Here is a 17,417-nt window from a genome sequence, read left to right as displayed (position 1 = left end):
TCCCTGCAGGAACCCGCCGAGGACTCTGTTGCGTGTGCTTCACAGGCCACTCCATCCTCTGCCTGGTCCTGTTCCCCCCCCCCCCCCCCCCCCCGCAAGGGATCCTGTGAGCAGAACGCCATACGCTTCCTGCCTGCGAATCTTCTTCTCAGAGTCTGCCTCTTGGGCACTGACCTGCTGCAGCAGGCTTTTCAAATTGGGGGAGGAAGAATCGATGTGCAGATTGGTTTCATCTGCTTGGAACATAGAGCCCAGCCTGAGAAAATTAAGCTCCTGGGTTCAGTCCAAGCTACGTTTGGATTATGTAGCTTAAAACAAACTCAGTTGTGCCAATACAAGTTGCGAGAGATTCGGTCAGGCAGCTGTTTGGAAAACAACTAAGAATTTCCATGATTTTTTAGTTCATCCGTTCATTCATTCATTCATTCACTCATTCACTTAAGAGTGCCTATCCCATGCCAGGCACCGTGTTGCACGGTGGGAAGGGGGCAGCAGGAACGTGAACACTCTGATTTAGGACTACAATCTCCAAAGTAAATAAACAGGGGGCAGAAATAGGAATAAAAGGAATAGGTGGGCAGACGCCTGGGGAGTCAGAGGTGAGGAACTGAGGGGTCCGTGAGGTCGTGCTCCCATCCCGTGCTAAGTGAAGTGTCCAGACTTTGAAGGACCAGCTGCGGGAGAGTTCTGACGGCCTCGACTCTCCAAGTGTGGTCCAAAGAGCAGCACACAGGCACCGCAGGCAAGCCCCACTGGAACTTCTCACCCCTTCGTGGACCCAGGATCAGGACCTGCATCTTGCCAGTTCCCAGGTGTTTTCATTTCCTCTGGCTGCTGTAACAAATGACGAACTTAGGGGCTTCAAATAACACAGCTTTCTAGTCTCAGAGTTCTGGAGGTCGGAAGTCCGAAGCGGGTCTCCCTGGGCTAAAATCAGGGCCGTGTTCCTCTTGGAAGTTCTAGGGGAGAATCCGTCCCATGTCTTTTGGCTGCCCACATTCCCCGTCTCATGGCCCCATCTTCCATCTACAACCAGCATGGCAGCAGTATCTTTAAATTGCTTTCTCTGATTCTGACCTCTGGCTTCTGGGTTACTTGTCACATCTTCTTCTGAGTCTGACCTTCGTACTTCCCTTGTGATTACATCTGGTCAACCCAAACAACGTCCCTTCCTCAAATTCCTTAACTTAAACCTATCCACCAAGTCCCTCTAGCCACGTAAGGTAACATAGTCACAGGTTCTGGGGACTAAGACATCTTTGGGGGGCGTTATTCTTCCCAGATGCCAGATCATTAATGTCCATATTCCAGTATGAGAAGCCCTGGTCCATTGTATGTAAATGGTTTCCTTTCCTGCTTTCCCTGGATGTTCACGTATTGTTGAAACCTTTTAAGTGAAGTGCAAGTATGATAAATTTGTTTTGCTTGTTTGCTCAACCTCTGGGCATATGTGGTTCTGTGGAGGTTAAGATTATTCTGATCTTTATTACTGCACAGATGTTGCTTGAGGGAGGGGTTGGGGGTTGGGATGCTGTGGATACGTGTCTGGTTTATATCCTCCCGGCTGTCTTAAGTGGTGAAGCCTCCAGTATGTGCTGCTGCTGGCTGGAATGTTTGAGAAAAGCCATCTCTATGAATTGCTAGCTGCAAGACCTTGGAGAAGTCACCTGACTTCGCTCACACAACCCTTTCATTGCTTATAAAATGGCGCGTCAAACTCCTGTGTTATTAAGATTGAGGATTTAATCAATAGAGAACCCCTGAACAACTGTAAGTCTTTTTTTTTTTTTTTTTTTTTTTTTTGGTTATTTATGGATGCTGAAGCTTGCAGATGAAAGGGAACCTCTTGCAGTCTTTTCATTGGAAGAGCTAGACTTCCTGCATGTGCTGCCCCCTTGTGGTTAAGGCTTTTAATTAACTTTGGTGTATATCAGAGATGAAGAGGAGACCTGAGGGGACATTTAGATCCCTGAAATTTACACCTGGGCCTGTCCCTTATCCCTGCAAAAGAAACCCCTGGAGAATTATTTGCTGACATCTGAATGCACATCAGAATTACCTGGAATGGGTCTAGTCAGAGATTCTGATTCACTAGGGCTGGGTAAGATCTAGGCATCTGAATTTTGATAAATCTCTCTAAATGCATAGAATATGAGCTACCCTTATGACTCCTTTTGGCTGATGTAAGCTTGGGTTCTATTAACAGAAGTACAATACATGAAACAAAGGAGGGGACAGGGCCTCAGAGCTGTGTACAGAATACGCAGCTGTCCTAGACAGCTGGCTGGAGATCTGGGGACTCCACTTCCAAAGGAACTTGAACAAAGTCATCACGGGAACAAGACCCGAATGGGTAGGGACCCAAAGCAACATTACATAAGGAACGCAAGGAAAGCACCAAAGGAAAAATGGCTGACTTTTCCAAGGTCACCAAATGAAATTTATCAATGAAAACACCTAGATGGGTACCTGGGTGGCTCAGTCCATTAAGGGTCTGGCTCTTGATTTCAGCTCAGGTCATGATCTCACCGTTTGTGGGATCAAGCCCCACATCGGGCTCTACATTGACAGCATGGAGCCTGCTTGGCTCTCTCTCTCTCTCTCTCTCTCTCTCTCTGCCTCTCCTCTGCTCATGCATGCACACACCCTCTCTAAAACAAAACCCCAAACCCAAAACAAAACACCTAGAAAAGGAAAGAGACACACATTTCCTTTTTTTTATTTTAATTTTTTTCTTGACACAGAGAGAGCACATGCACACATGTGCATGTGCTCAAGCATAAGCGGGGGAGGGGCAGAGAGAGAAGGAGAGAGAATCTCAAGCAGGCTCCACACTCAGCTTGGAGCCTGACTGGGGCTTGATCTCACGACTGTGAAATCATGCCCTGAGTCAAAATCAAGAGTCGGGTGCTTAACCGACCGAGTCACCCAGGTGCCCCTCCTTTTGCTTGCAACAGATTCGCTAGATCACAAAGGCCAATTATCATAATGACGAAAATGGTTGACCGTGGGATTTCATTCTTCTTTCTTAAGTAAACTGCTTGCAAAATTCGTGTCTATCAAAAATGTCGGCAAGCCAAGGAATAAGGAGAGAAATACAGCAAGGGTGGCTAGGCTGGATGCCTTTGTCTGAGGTAATGAAAGGAATCTTCCCGATGATCTGAAGACAGCAAGACCTAGTTTCACTTGGATGCATTTCCTTGTAGACTTTCTGGTTGGAACTCTGAGATTTTGTCTCTATCACGGCTGATAGGCACATTCTACTCACCAACGATGCCCCTTCCTCCTCAGAGTCTAGACGCACGGAAAACATGCCAAACACTAGCGTAACAGTGATCATGCACACACACGTGCACGTGCAAGATTTGCACAAGTAAACAACCCACCTATAAACCCCGTTTTAAGTCCTCACAACCGTTTTACGAGGGAGAACTTTTTTGTGATCTCTATGTAACTATTACTATCGTTGTTATTGAGAAAGGAGGGACCATGCCAAACAATATACAACTTGAAAATGGCAGAGCCAGGATTCGAACTTTGGTCTTCTGACCACAAAGCGAATGCCCAAACTGACCTCTGAGAGGTACGAACACACCGGAGTGGAGGCTGTCCTAACAAGCTGCCCAAACTGGGTGGCTTAACACAACAGAAATGTTATCGTCTCATAGGTCTGAGGGCTGGAAGTCCCAAATCAAGGGGTCTGTGTGGCTATGCCCCCTCTGAAGCCTGCAGGGAGAATCATCCCTTGCCTCTTTCTGGCCTCTGGTGGTTTGTTGGCGAATCCCGGGCGGTCCTGGGCTTGTGGATGCATAACTCTACTCCCCTCGTTGTTGCAGACGCTTCTGCTTGTGATGTCTTCACGGGGTGTTCTTTTTATAAGGACACCAGTCATATTGGCTTAGGGGCCGACCCTACTCCAGAATGAACTCAACTTAAATCATTATATCTACAACAATCCTAATTTGAAATAAAGTCACATTCTGAGGCACTGGGGGGGTTAAGTCTGCAGTATATCATCTTTTGGAGGGGGCGGAATGCCACCCTTGACACAGTCTTTTGGTTTTTCTCTTGAATTATATAGTTCCCAAGGGCATATCTTATTATCCCGACTAGATTGTAAGTTTCCCGAGGGAAACAAATTCAGTTTTACCTCAGAAGGGTCCAACTGGCTGCTCGTGGGTTGGATTTGGCTGGCAGCCATGATGTTTGTCTGCTCCAAAGTGCTGGCCTATGCACGGTGCTTTGGAAGATTTTCTGACTTGGTTTGGGAACACTAATTTTTTTAATACTTACAGTGTTATATCAGTTTCCAGTGAACAACATAATGATTCAACGATCCCACGCAATCCTCAAAACACGCGAATTTGTGTGTCATCCTTGCATAGGGGCCATGCCAATCTCTGTATCCTTCCAATTTTAGTACATGGGCTGCTGAAGCAAGCCTAGTTTGTGACCATTAAAAAGTTTGGGAACTTCACCTGACAATCTCGATGTCTGGTTTCCATGACAAATCAGAATGTCTGGCCATACGCCAGAGGAACATGGCACCTCACTCCTCATTGCCTGGAGCCTAGCAGGGGCTTCTTAGATGGGGCAGTGCCTTTTCTCACACCACAGATATATTTATACCTTATTGATTCTGCTTCCCCGGAGAACCTTGGTTAATATACTCTTCACTCTGAAATACGCGTCTAATTCCTAAGCTTCTCTTACCCTGTCACTCTGGTTCCAGCCATCATTATCTCTCTCCTGGATGTTATAATTGCTGCATACCTGGAATCCCAGCTCTAGCCTGTTTTTCAAGGAGAAGCCAGGGTGACCCTTTAAAAGCATAAGTCCATCATGAGACTCCTCTATTTAGTATCCTCCATTGTCTCCCATGTCACTCGCAGGAGAATCTTAAGTCCTTTGATGGCCTTCAAGGTCCTATGCAATCTGGCCTCCAGCTGCTTTCTCTAACCTCATCTCTATACCCTGCCCTGTCTCATGGACTCCAACCACACAGACTTTTCCTTTCACTTGCCACCCATGTCCAGCCTCAGGGCCTTTGCACCTGCTGCTCTCTCTGTCTGGAAAGCCCTTTGTTCAGGTTCATTCATTTGAGTTACCCAGACACAGAAGACCGCTAGTTTCTTGCATCTCAAGAGAAGCAATGACTTTTTCCAGAATGGACTTGCCAAAATGTGTGTCTCAGCTACCTGCCACAGGGTGTCATCTGGGACAGACGGGCTTCCTTTGGTTAGTCTTGGTCATTTACAATTTCTGATCACTGTTGTTGCACTTGTGTAAGAATGGCATGTAGGCAAGTCGAGGAGAAATGATAAGTCTGAGCATTTGTCGTCATGTGCAAGTTAAACCATGGTTTCTTTTCACTGTCTGATTCTCATGTACCTCCCAAAGTTTGAGTGACAACTTTCTTTTTTTCTTAATTTTTTTTTTTTTTTATTATTTTTTTTTTTCAACGTTTTTTATTTATTTTTGGGACAGAGAGAGACAGAGCATGAACGGGGGAGGGGCAGAGAGAGAGGGAGACACAGAATCGGAAACAGGCTCCAGGCTCCGAGCCATCAGCCCAGAGCCTGACGCGGGGCTCGAACTCACGGACCGCGAGATGGTGACCTGGCTGAAGTCGGACGCTTAACCGACTGCGCCACCCAGGCGCCCCTTAATTTTTTTTTTTTTTAATCTTTATTTTTGAAAGAGAGAGAGAGACAGAGTGCGAGTAGGGGAGGAACAGAGAGAGGGAGACACAGAATCCAAAGCAGGCTTCAGGCTCCGAGCTGTCAGCACAAAACCCGATGCGGGACTCAAACTCAGAAACCGTGAGATCACGACCTGAGCTGAAGTCAGACGCTTAACCGACTGAGCCACCCAGGCGCCCCTTGAGTGACAACTTTCTAAAGAAACTCTTGTTCTTTTATCTTAGGCCCAAGAGAACACTGCTAAAACGCTAAAACACTGCTTTGATGAAGGAGAAGGCATGGGACATTATGGGAAGTGGATACTTTACACAGATGTGCACAGAGACAACATGCCCCACGGTAGCACTGTGATCCGAGAGACCCTGTCCCTCTGGCCTCCCTGCCCCCGCCTCAGCCCTCTTCTCTTGGGCCTTCTATCGTGGCCAGAAAGCTCTGAGGGTTCCCTATCAGATCATCTAATCATTTTTCATTGTAGTTGTGGAAGGAGCTCGTGTATTGGAGAAATGAAGCTCCTTAGCTGTGGAATCGATTAGATCTGGCTCCAGTCCTGAATCTGACATTCATAGATGGTGGGGCTTTGGACAAGTTATCCACCCCTCTTTATGAGTTTCCTCACTTACAGAAGAGAGCTGGTAGTGCCTACGTTATGGGGCTGCTACGGGATTTAAATGAGGTAATATATGGTGAGTGGCTGGTCCGTGGCAAAGTCAGTTGACTATGAGTCAAGATGAGTCAGCATTGAAACCGAAGCCCGACCCTGCCACCTGGGGCTGAGCTGATGTGTGCAGTAGATACTCGTGACCACACCAGTGAGACTGAGCCCCGGGCTAGCCTGCACACTGTCACCCCCGTGCCCCTCCCAGAATATAAACACGGCCAGGCCACCTCCCTCCTTAAAATGCTCGTCAGGTTGACCTCCCGCTCGGCCTGCACGGAGCCCGCACGCCAGTGGTTAGGATGCTGCCTCCTCTCGGCCGCACCTCCTCCCTCTTATGGTCACTCACCACTGAACTTTGTGCGAGGCATTAAGAAAATAAGTAATTAGCAAGCCTTGGGCTTGGATGTTAGGTCAGTCGTGCCTCTGCCCATCTTGTTGACATTGAACCATATTTTTTCGGCCTCCTTGGGAAGATGTCATGGAAGGTTTACTGTATTGTATCTGATTCTGTATCGGCTGCAAACTCTGCTTTGTCCCCAAAGGAAAAGAGGCTGGTCTGGTGGGAGCAGGTTTTTGTGCATACCTGTAACCTTACCATACCTGGTCCTCTGTCCTCTCATCTGTAAGGTGCTGGGCTCCATCAGGCGATTTCCCAGATTCCTCCTGACTTTAGGAGCAGGGGCTGGGGTTCTGCACGCACCCCCTGCCCCCCGATGAGGGGTTGGCTCCCTGATGCTGCTGGGGCCGAAGTGAGACGCTGCGCCCACAGCTCCGGTGTCGCCCAGATCGCTCAGGGAGGTGTTTGCAGAGAGAGGCCGGGTGGGGATCACTTGCTCATTGGCAGGCAAGTCCGTGAGGGCCAAGGCAGTCAGGGGGAAAACAAGCACAGCAGCCTTGATTCCTGGGATGCTCCCTGCCCTCCTCCCCCACCCTGGCCTCCCCCACAGGAACCAAACTGTGTATCTCAATCCTAGAATGTGAGGAATGTGCCAGAGCCTGCTAGGCATGGAGCAATCTGCAGAGAGGCAGGGAGGAGCTCTGCTCCCTGGTCAGAGGCCTGACAGAGCAAGGACTATGGGTCCTGAGGGCTGGGCTGCCCCTCCCACCCTCCCTGGGCCTCCTGCTGCAGCTGGATATCAAAGGCTGCTTTGTGCACTGAACTGGGTTTTGGTCCTTCTTGTGCCAGGGAGGAGGCGGGAGGAGGGACACCGTTGGGAGGCTGTCCCCTCCCAGCTCTTCTGGCTGGTGTTCCCAGGGACTTTGGCCTGGGGATGATGATGCACACATGGGTGGCTGCTTCTGTATTCCTGGGGAGCCGAGTCTGTCCTGGGGCCCAGGTGAGTCTCCTGGGGGGCCCGGGCCCGTGGCTTGGCTGAGGTGGTTGGTCCAGTGAAGGCTCAGGGATCTGCTGGGTTGGGGAAGCTGCTTTTCCCAAGACGGGGAGATGGCCGTGCTTTCTGGCTCCCTCTCCTCCGTCCCTCATTCAGTATTTGCTGTTCGGGTTTTGTGAGAAAGGAGTTGAGCCTGGGAAGCTTCTACTTTGCCTGAAGGGCGAGGCTTTGAGCTCACTCTGTGGGGAGCCAGTGCTGCTCTTGGCTTGCAGGGTGTGACTAACCCCTTCCATCCTTTCTTCCCAGGATTCCCTAGGTCAGGAAGAAACCTCAGGCAGTGAGTCTCTGGGGCCCATGCGTGGTCACAAATTTGGCCTCCGTCCCACAACCCTATTTTCATCAGGGTCGCTGTTACCTGAGAAAAACAGGCAATTTCCTGCCTCCTACCTATTACAGAGTGATATATTTTTTTAAAGTTTGTTTATTTACTTTGAGAGAGAGAGAGAACTGGGGGGAGGGGCAGAGATAGATAAAGAGAGAGAGAGAGAGAGAGAGAGAGAGAGAGAGAGAGAGATTGAGAATTCCAAGCAGGCTCTGCACTGTCATGGCAGAGCCTGATGTGGGGCTCAAATTCACAAACTCGAGCTCATGATCTGAAGAGAAATCAAGAGTCAAACACTTAACCGACTGAGCCACCCAGGTGCCCCTGATTTCTTTCTTTCTTTTTCTTTCTCTCTCTCTCTCTCTCTCTCTCTCTCTCTTTCTTTTCTTTCTTTCTTTCTTTCTTTCTTTCTTTCTTTCTCTCTCTCTCTCTCTCTCTTTCTTTTCTTTCTTTCTTTCTTTCTTTCTTTCTTTCTTTCTTTCTTTCTCATTCTTTCTCTCTTTTTCTTTCTTTCTTTCTTTCTTTCTTTCTCTTTCTTTCTTTCTCTTTCTTTCTTTCTTTCTTTCTCTCTTTCTTTCTCTCCCCCCCCCCCCCCTTCTTGGTACATCTTGAGACGATGGAGAGTTGTTGCTCTGTGAAATTGTCAAGTCATCTGAGACTTGACATTAGGTGACCAACCATCCGAGTTTGCCTGGGCCCGAGGACTTTCTCAGGATGCAGTCAGTGCTAAAAGCAGGACAGTCCCAGGCAACCAGTGTGGTTAAGTCACCCTAACGCAAGCTTCTTGCTTCTTTTCAGAGCAAGGCCAAGGTGGGGCCCTGCCATCTGGGGTATGGCATTTATCAGGATGTGTGGCAGCTTTGTGGGAAGCTGGCAGAGTCAGGGAGGACTTACTTGGGAGATAAGAGAGCACCATGCCAAGGAATCATTCCTAACCCTTGTTAGGATTCCATGTCTTCCAGAAGTACCACGTGATTCCTTGGAAGGGGAGCCCAGGAGGACCCCGAGCCAAGGCAAACAAATTCCCAAATGATGCCCGTAGCACAAAAGACATGATCTTTAGCTGTGAAAACATTTTGTTTCTCCAGACTTCTAAGGTTTATAAACTGTTCGGATCCTTCCCCTAAGTCCTGCTGCCATTGTACCCCATGGGAACAGACAGTGAACGGAGTGTGGGGGCACAGAAAGGATCACTGGTCCGCAAGCCAGTGATCTAGATCTGACAGCCTACCTTTAACTGGGCAGACATCATCATGGTTAATCGCCTGGTCTTTGAGGCCAAAGCGTCCGGGTTCGATCTTGGTTCTTTGACTTGCCTTAGCAATTTACTCAACCTCTCTGTTTCAGTTTCCTTGTCTATAGGTTTATGATATAATTATGCATTCCCCATAGAGCTATGGTAGGGATTAAGCCTACATGTGAAACACTTAAACCGACCTGGCACACGGTTAATTAAGCACAAGAAATTAAGCACATATTAATTACATTTCTATGACCCTAACGTACCAGGCTCTCTCTCTAGGTCTTTGTTTGCTCATCTATAAGATGAGGCGTTGTAGGCTCGGCCTGCAAAGGAGCCCTAGGGAGCTCTGCTCCTGCTCTCCGACCCTCAGGTTCAGCTGGAGCAGCCCTGCCTCTGTCTGACACCCTGTCCTCAGCCCAAGATTTCAGGTACAAGAGTTCCGTGGCCCCAAACCAACCAACCAACCAACCAACCAACCAACCGACCGACACTGAAGAAAGCATCCTCAGAGTTCTTACGACCTTATTGGCCAGTTATTTTATTGTTTCACCTGAATTGTGGCATCAGTAAGTGGTTGGGATCCTGAATCCACTAGTTCACCAAGAGTCAACCTGCTATTTACTTTATTGAGGCTTTTCGTGCCATTTTCCAAACTGTTTTCGGTGCTTGTCGGGGACTTTCCCTAGGGAGGATGATATGGCTGTTGTAGGTCTGAGGACTGTTGATATAAACATCGCCTTTTCGGCCCCCCTTGTATCCTGGAGACATGGAACAAGGTATGCGACACATCCTGGAGCGACTCTGTAGTTCTGTGACTTTGGGCGAGTCTCTTACACTCTTCAAACCTTAGTTTCCTATCTGTAACCTGGATCTAATGGTACTATCTGTCATATGGAATTTTTGGTGAGGATTAAATCAGGTAACTCATCTCATGGGTTAAGTACAGGGGCTGGGTTCTGATAACCCCTCAGTGATTGTGGGCTGTTTTCTTGTTCACTAGAAAAGACTATTCCCACAACCCTTGTCCCTAACTTCTGGCTCCACAGTGGTCCTGTTTCTGGCTGCTTCTGCCATTACAGCTGTTTAAGGGGGAGCAAAGAGCAAGGGCCAACAGTCCTCAGGGTGAGGGAGGCAGGAAAGGAGAAGGCTCTTGGTAGCACTGAGCTCTGGACCGATGCCTCGCCGGCTTGCTGGGGTGTCACACAGTGAGGAGTGTTGGCTCTGGCGACCCCAGGTGATATGTATTCTCACACATGGGCTCTGCCTGAAGCGTCTGTTCCCTGTGACGTTTCTCATTTCCTCACAAAGATCTCCCGATTGCACATGCTGGTTCTGGTCAATTGCCATCTTGTCTGACTTCCTGGACCCTTGGGTATTCTTGCCACAGTTTAATAAATTATAGTTGCTCCCTTAGGAGCCCGGAGCAAGTCATGTCAAAGTTCATCAATCTAAAAGCTTCTAGCACTGCCCCCTTATCTTCAACACATTCTTGAAGAAATTTGGCAGCCTTACACTCTGAAACGGAGGATGTGAGAGAGAACATTTGCCTACGTTGATCATTGGTGGTTTTAACTTTCAACATTTTTGGTAGACGTGAATCATGAGTATAATAATAGGAAATTGAGGGAGAATGCTGCCAATAGTAAATGATGCTTCGTATTTGAACTTTAAAAAGCTTGTGGGGCATTTCGAACTTACTCATAATAGAGAATATCAGAACAATAAACCAACCGTCTAGCTTTAGCACGTTTTGAACATTATACCGTATTAGCTTCAGAATATCTTTATTTTATTCTCTTACTTAAAAAAAAAAAAAAGTTGCAGACACAAGTAGGGTCCCCTGGTAGTTCTCTCCTAGTCGCATTTCCCTCCCCCTCTCTCTCCCTAAAGTTAATTACTTTCATTAATTCAGCGGTTTCGTGCTTTTAGTACATGTCCATGTACCCGTAATCATTGCAAAGAATTTCTTCTGCAGATTTTGATACTTAAACAAGATGATAGCATCGTGCAACTTCTTTTTTCCCCTCTTCGCCAACATTAGGATTGGAGATATGTCCGTGGAGATAGATGTAGCTGTAGTTCTAATTTGACACTTGCCCCAACCAGGACAGAGTAGGCTTCCATCATAAAGACTTCTGGTGCTGTGACTGTCAGGTCAAAGAAGGAAAAAGTACGTAGGTGGGGGGAAGAAAGCACGCAGGGCAACACTTGCTTCTTAAAGTCGGGGTGGTGGGTAAGAGCAAGGAGGGGAGAAGTAAGTGCAGATGCTTTTGTCCAGCAAGTTTCTGGAAGGGAGATGCTTCCAGATTAGAGACTTCAGAGCCCTGAATTCCCAGTTAGGGTTCAGGTAATGGTGGCAGCGAGGTCCGCCCCCAGTGATCTGGATGGCCTCTGACTCTGCGGCTAACTCGCTATGTGACCTTGGTAAAATCACTGCTCCTCTTTGGGCCTTAGGCTCTCCACGGTAAAATAAGGAGTAGAACTACATCATCTCTCAGATCCCTCTATCTATTCGTTTTTCTATAATGATTGTCTCTCCCTTAGTTTTATCCTTCGTATTCAATTCGTCAAGATGCTTTCTCTTTCCTTACTTGAAAATACCACGTGATTCACTGTATTCCTTCACTTCTCATTTGCCAAGATCACAGTCCACAGTCTCACGCTTCATGTTCCCTATTGCCATTCAAGCTGGCCTCCCCGCCTTTTGCCTTTTCTTCTCCCTGTCCTTCTTGTGCTACCCCCCAAGGTAGAGTTTCCAATATTGTTTTGCCATCCCCAAGCTCAAGATTCCCTTCATGGCTCCCTATTGCTCGCTGTTTCTATTCTACATTTCTCTCCCTCTCCTACCCCTACCATATCTATCAATTTTAGCCCCATGATCACTGACTTCTCTGGTATGTAAAGACTGGTTTCTGCTCTCTCATGTGTATGCAAAGCTCATTCCCCCTTATCCTACTGATCTCTTTGCTGATAACCTTGCTCCCTCCCACCCCAATAAACCTAACAAGAGAATGAAAAAGAAACTGCAGACTTGGAAATAATACGTGAAAATCATGTATCTGATACTTGTATCCAGAACATAAAAAAAAACCCTTTTATAACTCAGTGATAAGAAGGTAAATAACCTAATTAAATGGAGCAAAAATTTATAAAGATACTTTCATTCAGAAAATATATGGATGGTTGGGAATGCAAACTGGTGCAGCCACTCTGGAAAACAGTATGGAGGTTCCTCAAAAAACTAAAAAGAGAACTACCCTATGACCCAGCAATTGCACTACTAGGCATTTATCCAAGGGATACAGGTGTGCTGTTTCAAAGGGACACATGCACCCCCATGTTTATAGCAGCCCTCTCAACAATAGCCAAAATGTGGAAAGAGCCCAAATGTCCATCAATGGATGAATGGATAAAGAAGATATGGTGTATATATACATACAATGGAGTATTGCTCGGCAATCAAAAAGAATGAAATCTTGGGTGGGAAGGAGGGGACGGTGGGTGATGGGTACTGAGGAGGGCACCTTTTGGGATGAGAACTGGGTGTTGTATGGAAACCAATTTGACAATAAACTTCATATATTGAAAAAAAAAGAGAATGAAATCTTGCCATCTGCAACTACGTGGATAGAACTGGAGGGCATTACGCTAAGTGACATTAGTCGGAGAAAGACAAAAATCATATGACTTCACTCATATGAGGACTTTAAGAGACAAAACAGATGAACATAAGGAAAGGGAAACAAAAATAATATAAAAACAAGGAGGGGTACAAAACAGAAGAGACTCATAAATATGGAGAACGAACTGAGGGTTACTGGAAGGGTTGTGGGAAGGGGGATGGGCTAAATGGGTAAGGGGCACTAAGGAATCTACTCCTGAAATTATTGTTGCACTATATGCTAACTAACTTGGATGTAAATTTTAAAAAATAAGATTAAAAAAATTGTTTAAAGCAAAAAAAATAAAAATAAAAATAAAAATAAAATCATGAATGGGGGAAAAAAGAAAAAGAAAATATATGGATGGCAAATAAGAACATAAAAATGTTCAACACCATTAGTTATTGAGGAAATGTAAATTGAAACAATGAGCTAAAACTGCACACCTATGGAAAGGCTAAATTTAAAAAGAAGATAATATCAAATGTTGGTGAAGGTATGGAGGAACTGGAACTCTCTCACACTGCTGATAGGAATGCAAAATGGTGGCCATGAACTTACTCCTTCGAGATGGACTTACCTCACAGGCATTCATCATCCTTAGGCTGTTGTTTCTTTTCATGCAGTCTTACAATCAGGACAAAGCTTGCTGGAACCAGGTGTAAATGAGTAAATTTGACAATGTGGGGATGCTGGTGGTCAGTGAAGAACAAATTCCCATAGAGGGGCAGCAACCACTGGGCTCCAGCTGACTGCTGTCACATGAGGGCCCTGAGCTACAGATCTTCCAGTTTTCAAAGCGAAGCCAAGCATCTAGGCTATGTAGAATATCCCAGTTTCTTTTTTTTTTTTCAACGATCAATATATGTTTTACTTTATTTTATTTTTATTTATTTTTTTATACAATTTGTTGTCCAATTGGTTTCCATACAACACCCAGTGCTCATCCCAACAGGTGCCCTCCTCAATGCCCATCACCCACTTTCCCCTCTCCCCACCCCACCCCCCATCCACCCTCAGTTTGTTCTCAGTATTTAAGAGTCTCTTATGGTTTGCCTCCTTCCCTCTCTGAGAGTATCCCAGTTTCTAAATGATGTCAAGGAATTCAAATTTAAACTTTAAAAAATTCACTGTTCTGGGGGTTGGGAGGAGGAAAAGAAAAGAGACGACCAAAAAAAGAACAAAAAAAGAAAAAAAGATGCTTGTGGGTTTGTTATAGCCTCTGGCCTCTAGTCAATCAGTTTTCAGCGTCTCAGAGTAGGGAAGCAGGCCGCCACTCCAAGTGTTTTCCTGGGACCAGCAGGAGCTCCACTAGGGAGCACATTAGACAGGCAGAACCGTAGGCTTTCAACCTAGTTGAGACAGAATCTAAATTTTATCAATATCCCCAGGCAATTCATACACACATTCAAGTTTGAGAAGCACCAGTCTAGGTGTATGGTTCCCAACACTGGGCCCAATTAGAATCACTTGGAGAATTTAAAAGAATGTCTATGACTGGGCTGCACTAGGAAGCAAGTAAGTCAGCATTTCTGGAGATGTGGCCTAGGCACTGCTATTTTTATTTTTATTTTTATTTTATTTTTTCAATCCTTGTTTTTTTTATTATATTCTTTTTTTTTTTTTTTTTTTTAATATATGAAATTTACTGTCAAATTGGTTTCCATACAACACCCAGTGCTCATCCCAAAAGGTGCCCTCCTCAATACCCATCACCCACCCTGCCCTCCCTCCCACCCCCCATCAACCCTCAGTTTGTTCTCAGTTTTTAACAGTCTCTAATGCTTTGGCTCTCTCCCACTCTAACCTCTTTTTTTTTTTTTTTTTTCCTTCCCCTCCCCCATGGGTTTCTGTTATGTTTCTCAGGATCCACATAAGAGTGAAACCATATGGTATCTGTCTTTCTCTGTATGGCTTATTTCACTTAGCATCACACTCTCCAGTTCCATCCATGTTGCTACAAAAGGCCATATTTCATTTTTTCTCATTGCCACGTAGTATTCCATTGTGTATATAAACCACAATTTCTTTATCCATTCATCAGTTGATGGACATTTAGGCTCTTTCCATAATTTGGCTATTGTTGAGAGTTAGGCACTGCTATTTTAAAAAACCCATCTGAGTGATTCAAGTGGGCAGTCAGAGTTGAGAAACACTAACTTAGATCAGTCTGACATTTATGAGTGGCAAAGTGAAGCCTCAGGAAATGGATGGGTGAAATGTCTTGCCCAAGGTCATTAGCTAGGGTGTGGGAGAATCTGATTTGTGCTCAACCTCTTATCTCACGATTCCCAAGCCTGTGGCTTTTGGCTACCGTTACCTTTGGTTCCTGGGAGCAGAACCACAAAATAATCCTGTTCAACGATAGCTCGATAGCTCATGACTGTCAGCCTTCCAGCTAAGTTGCTTTCAGCACTGAATGCCTAACGAGATGGACTGGATGAAAGGCTGTGAGCTGACGGGCCCCTCCTTCTGCCTATTCAAACCCAAATCCATTTCATTCTCCCTATACGTCACCCCCAAATGTGCTAACTGCTCCTGCTATGAAGAAATGGAAGGTCCTCCACCTGGGCCTCAAAATCTTGCTGCATAGGCATGGAGAGGAGGCCAAGACCCCTGGCAGCAGTGTGAGAATCTGGGCTCGGCACCAATCAGCAGTGAGTGGATGGAGTGTGATTGCTGGTCCCTTATCACTCTTGGGCTGCATCAGTAGAAGAACAGGTCCAGAATGGGAAGCTGGTAGGTCTCCTTGAGTCTGACCTAGCACAGTTTTACAGTTGAAGAAACTGGGAGAATTAACCTTGTGCCTCCCACAGAGTGGTTGAGCCAAGATTCCTAACCCCTCTTTCCAGGAGAAGGTAGTGCTCATAATATGCTGATCCCATGGGATAGTCCTTGAGCAGTTTCGTGGTCAAAGGAACAGAGTAACCACACAAGTAATGTGTCAATGAGTTCTCTTGTGTTTTCGGGATACCACGAAGGAGGCCCACATTTCCCAGTGATACTTGTGAAATGTCCTTCTATTCTTTTATAACCATTGCCCCATGCTTTATGGCTGTATTCGCTTCTCTTTTCAACCCTCTGCCATCAAAATAGCCTCCTTCCTAACCCTAGCCTATGCCATGACCCTCTTTCTTCTCCTTTCACTCCAATTCTACTCCTGTGAAGACAGGAATATTTTGGAGATCTCATACAGGACTCTAGTGGGCAGACAGTCTGGGGACCATCGTACATTTCAGGTCCATGACAACCATGCATGCCTCAGTCATCTCCCTAATGACACCACTCTGTCTTGCTCTGCTCTAACACTTCTGTGATCCACCCATGGACCTCAGATCTATAATGACCTTGAAGGCTCAACACAGAATGAGCATCTTCAGGGTACTCAGCCAGGGGACCCAGTCTGACGTGTGAGCACGAATCTGTTCTGTTTGTTTATTTAAAAAAAGTTTTTTTAAATGTTTATTTATTTTTGAGGCAGAGAGAGACAGAGCATGAGCAGGGGAGGGTCAGAGAGAGAGAGGGAGACACAGAATCTGAAGCAGGCTCCAGGCTCCGAGCTGTCAGCACAGAGCCCGACACGGGGCTCGAACTCACAGACCATGAGATCATGACCTGAGCCGAAGTTGGAAGCTCAACCGACTGAGCCACCCAGGCGCCCCTGTTTATTTTAAATAAAACAGGGGCACCCAGGCGACTGCAGGATTGAGGGAGCATGTGTGACAGGTCTTTGATAACAGTTGAGTACTAAATAATTACAAGGTAATGGTGCAAGCAGTGAGAATTCTTCCATGCCACCAGCCCTGGAGAAAAAAATTGTCACTTGACAAGGACTTACAGTCCATGCTTCTATCTTGCTTACACCCACACAAATGATCTTTCACTTGCTCTCCTCCAGGTAAAGAAACTCCTTCCAAGGATCCAACCATATCGAGTGAGGTTATAGCCTCATCTGAAGACAAGGAAAAATGTTTCCTGTCACAGAATATGACTCCAGGTATTTAAACCCTAAAGAGAAGCCCTATTTGTTGAAACAAATATTATCCATGTCGAATACCACAGTAACCTCCTTATGTCTCCCATCTGCAAGCTCCCTTCCTCTTATCCTTTCTAGGCACCACCACAAAATGCATCGTTGTGGGCATGGGCTTGACTGTGACATTCACTTGCTCACAAATCTTCCGGTGCTCTCTCCATTGCCTGCAGGATTAAGTTAAAGCTTCTCAGACTGACACTCAAAGCTCTTCATGATCCAGCACGTATTAGGAGCTCCATATATGTTTGCTATACTAAAGAAAGTATATTATCATCAGGGACCTTTTTTGAGGGCAAATCGTGTGTCAAGCATGTGCTAAGTGATCGCGTCTCATTCTCACGTGCTCACCTCTAGGAGGTGCCGCCAAACTCCCCATTGCAAAGGTGGCAGAGTCCCAGAGAGA

General features: G+C 46.2%; 1 protein-coding gene and 1 non-coding gene across 4 annotated transcripts in view; one reads left to right on the top strand and one right to left on the bottom strand.

Annotated features, from left to right (window-relative positions):
- Positions 1 to 659: 659 nt before the first annotated feature.
- Positions 660 to 17,417, top strand: part of SH3TC2 (SH3 domain and tetratricopeptide repeats 2) — a 59,478-nt gene continuing 42,720 nt past the window's right edge. Inside the window, exons 1-2 of one of the 3 annotated variants that reach the window (XM_078445643.2) lie at positions 660 to 812; positions 16,877 to 16,975. In XM_078445643.2, the coding sequence (XP_078301769.2) occupies positions 16,966 to 16,975 (10 nt within the window). In that variant the 5' untranslated portion in view covers positions 660 to 812; positions 16,877 to 16,965. Of the gene's footprint in view, positions 813 to 7,090; positions 7,698 to 16,876; positions 16,976 to 17,417 lie in introns of those variants that run through there. The other 2 variants (XM_060634633.3, XM_060634634.3) reach the window with 2 other exon arrangements.
- Positions 4,341 to 4,444, bottom strand: LOC132677634 (U6 spliceosomal RNA). The gene has a single exon (XR_009609347.1). It is a non-coding gene; the product is annotated as a U6 spliceosomal RNA (small nuclear RNA).

Source organism: Panthera onca, chromosome A1 (genome assembly GCF_046562875.1).
Source record: "Panthera onca isolate mPanOnc1 chromosome A1, mPanOnc1 haplotype 2, whole genome shotgun sequence".
Classification (NCBI taxonomy): domain Eukaryota; kingdom Metazoa; phylum Chordata; class Mammalia; order Carnivora; family Felidae; genus Panthera; species Panthera onca.
Note: the sequence above shows the minus strand (reverse complement) of the source record. Positions and strands in the feature narration are given on the sequence as shown.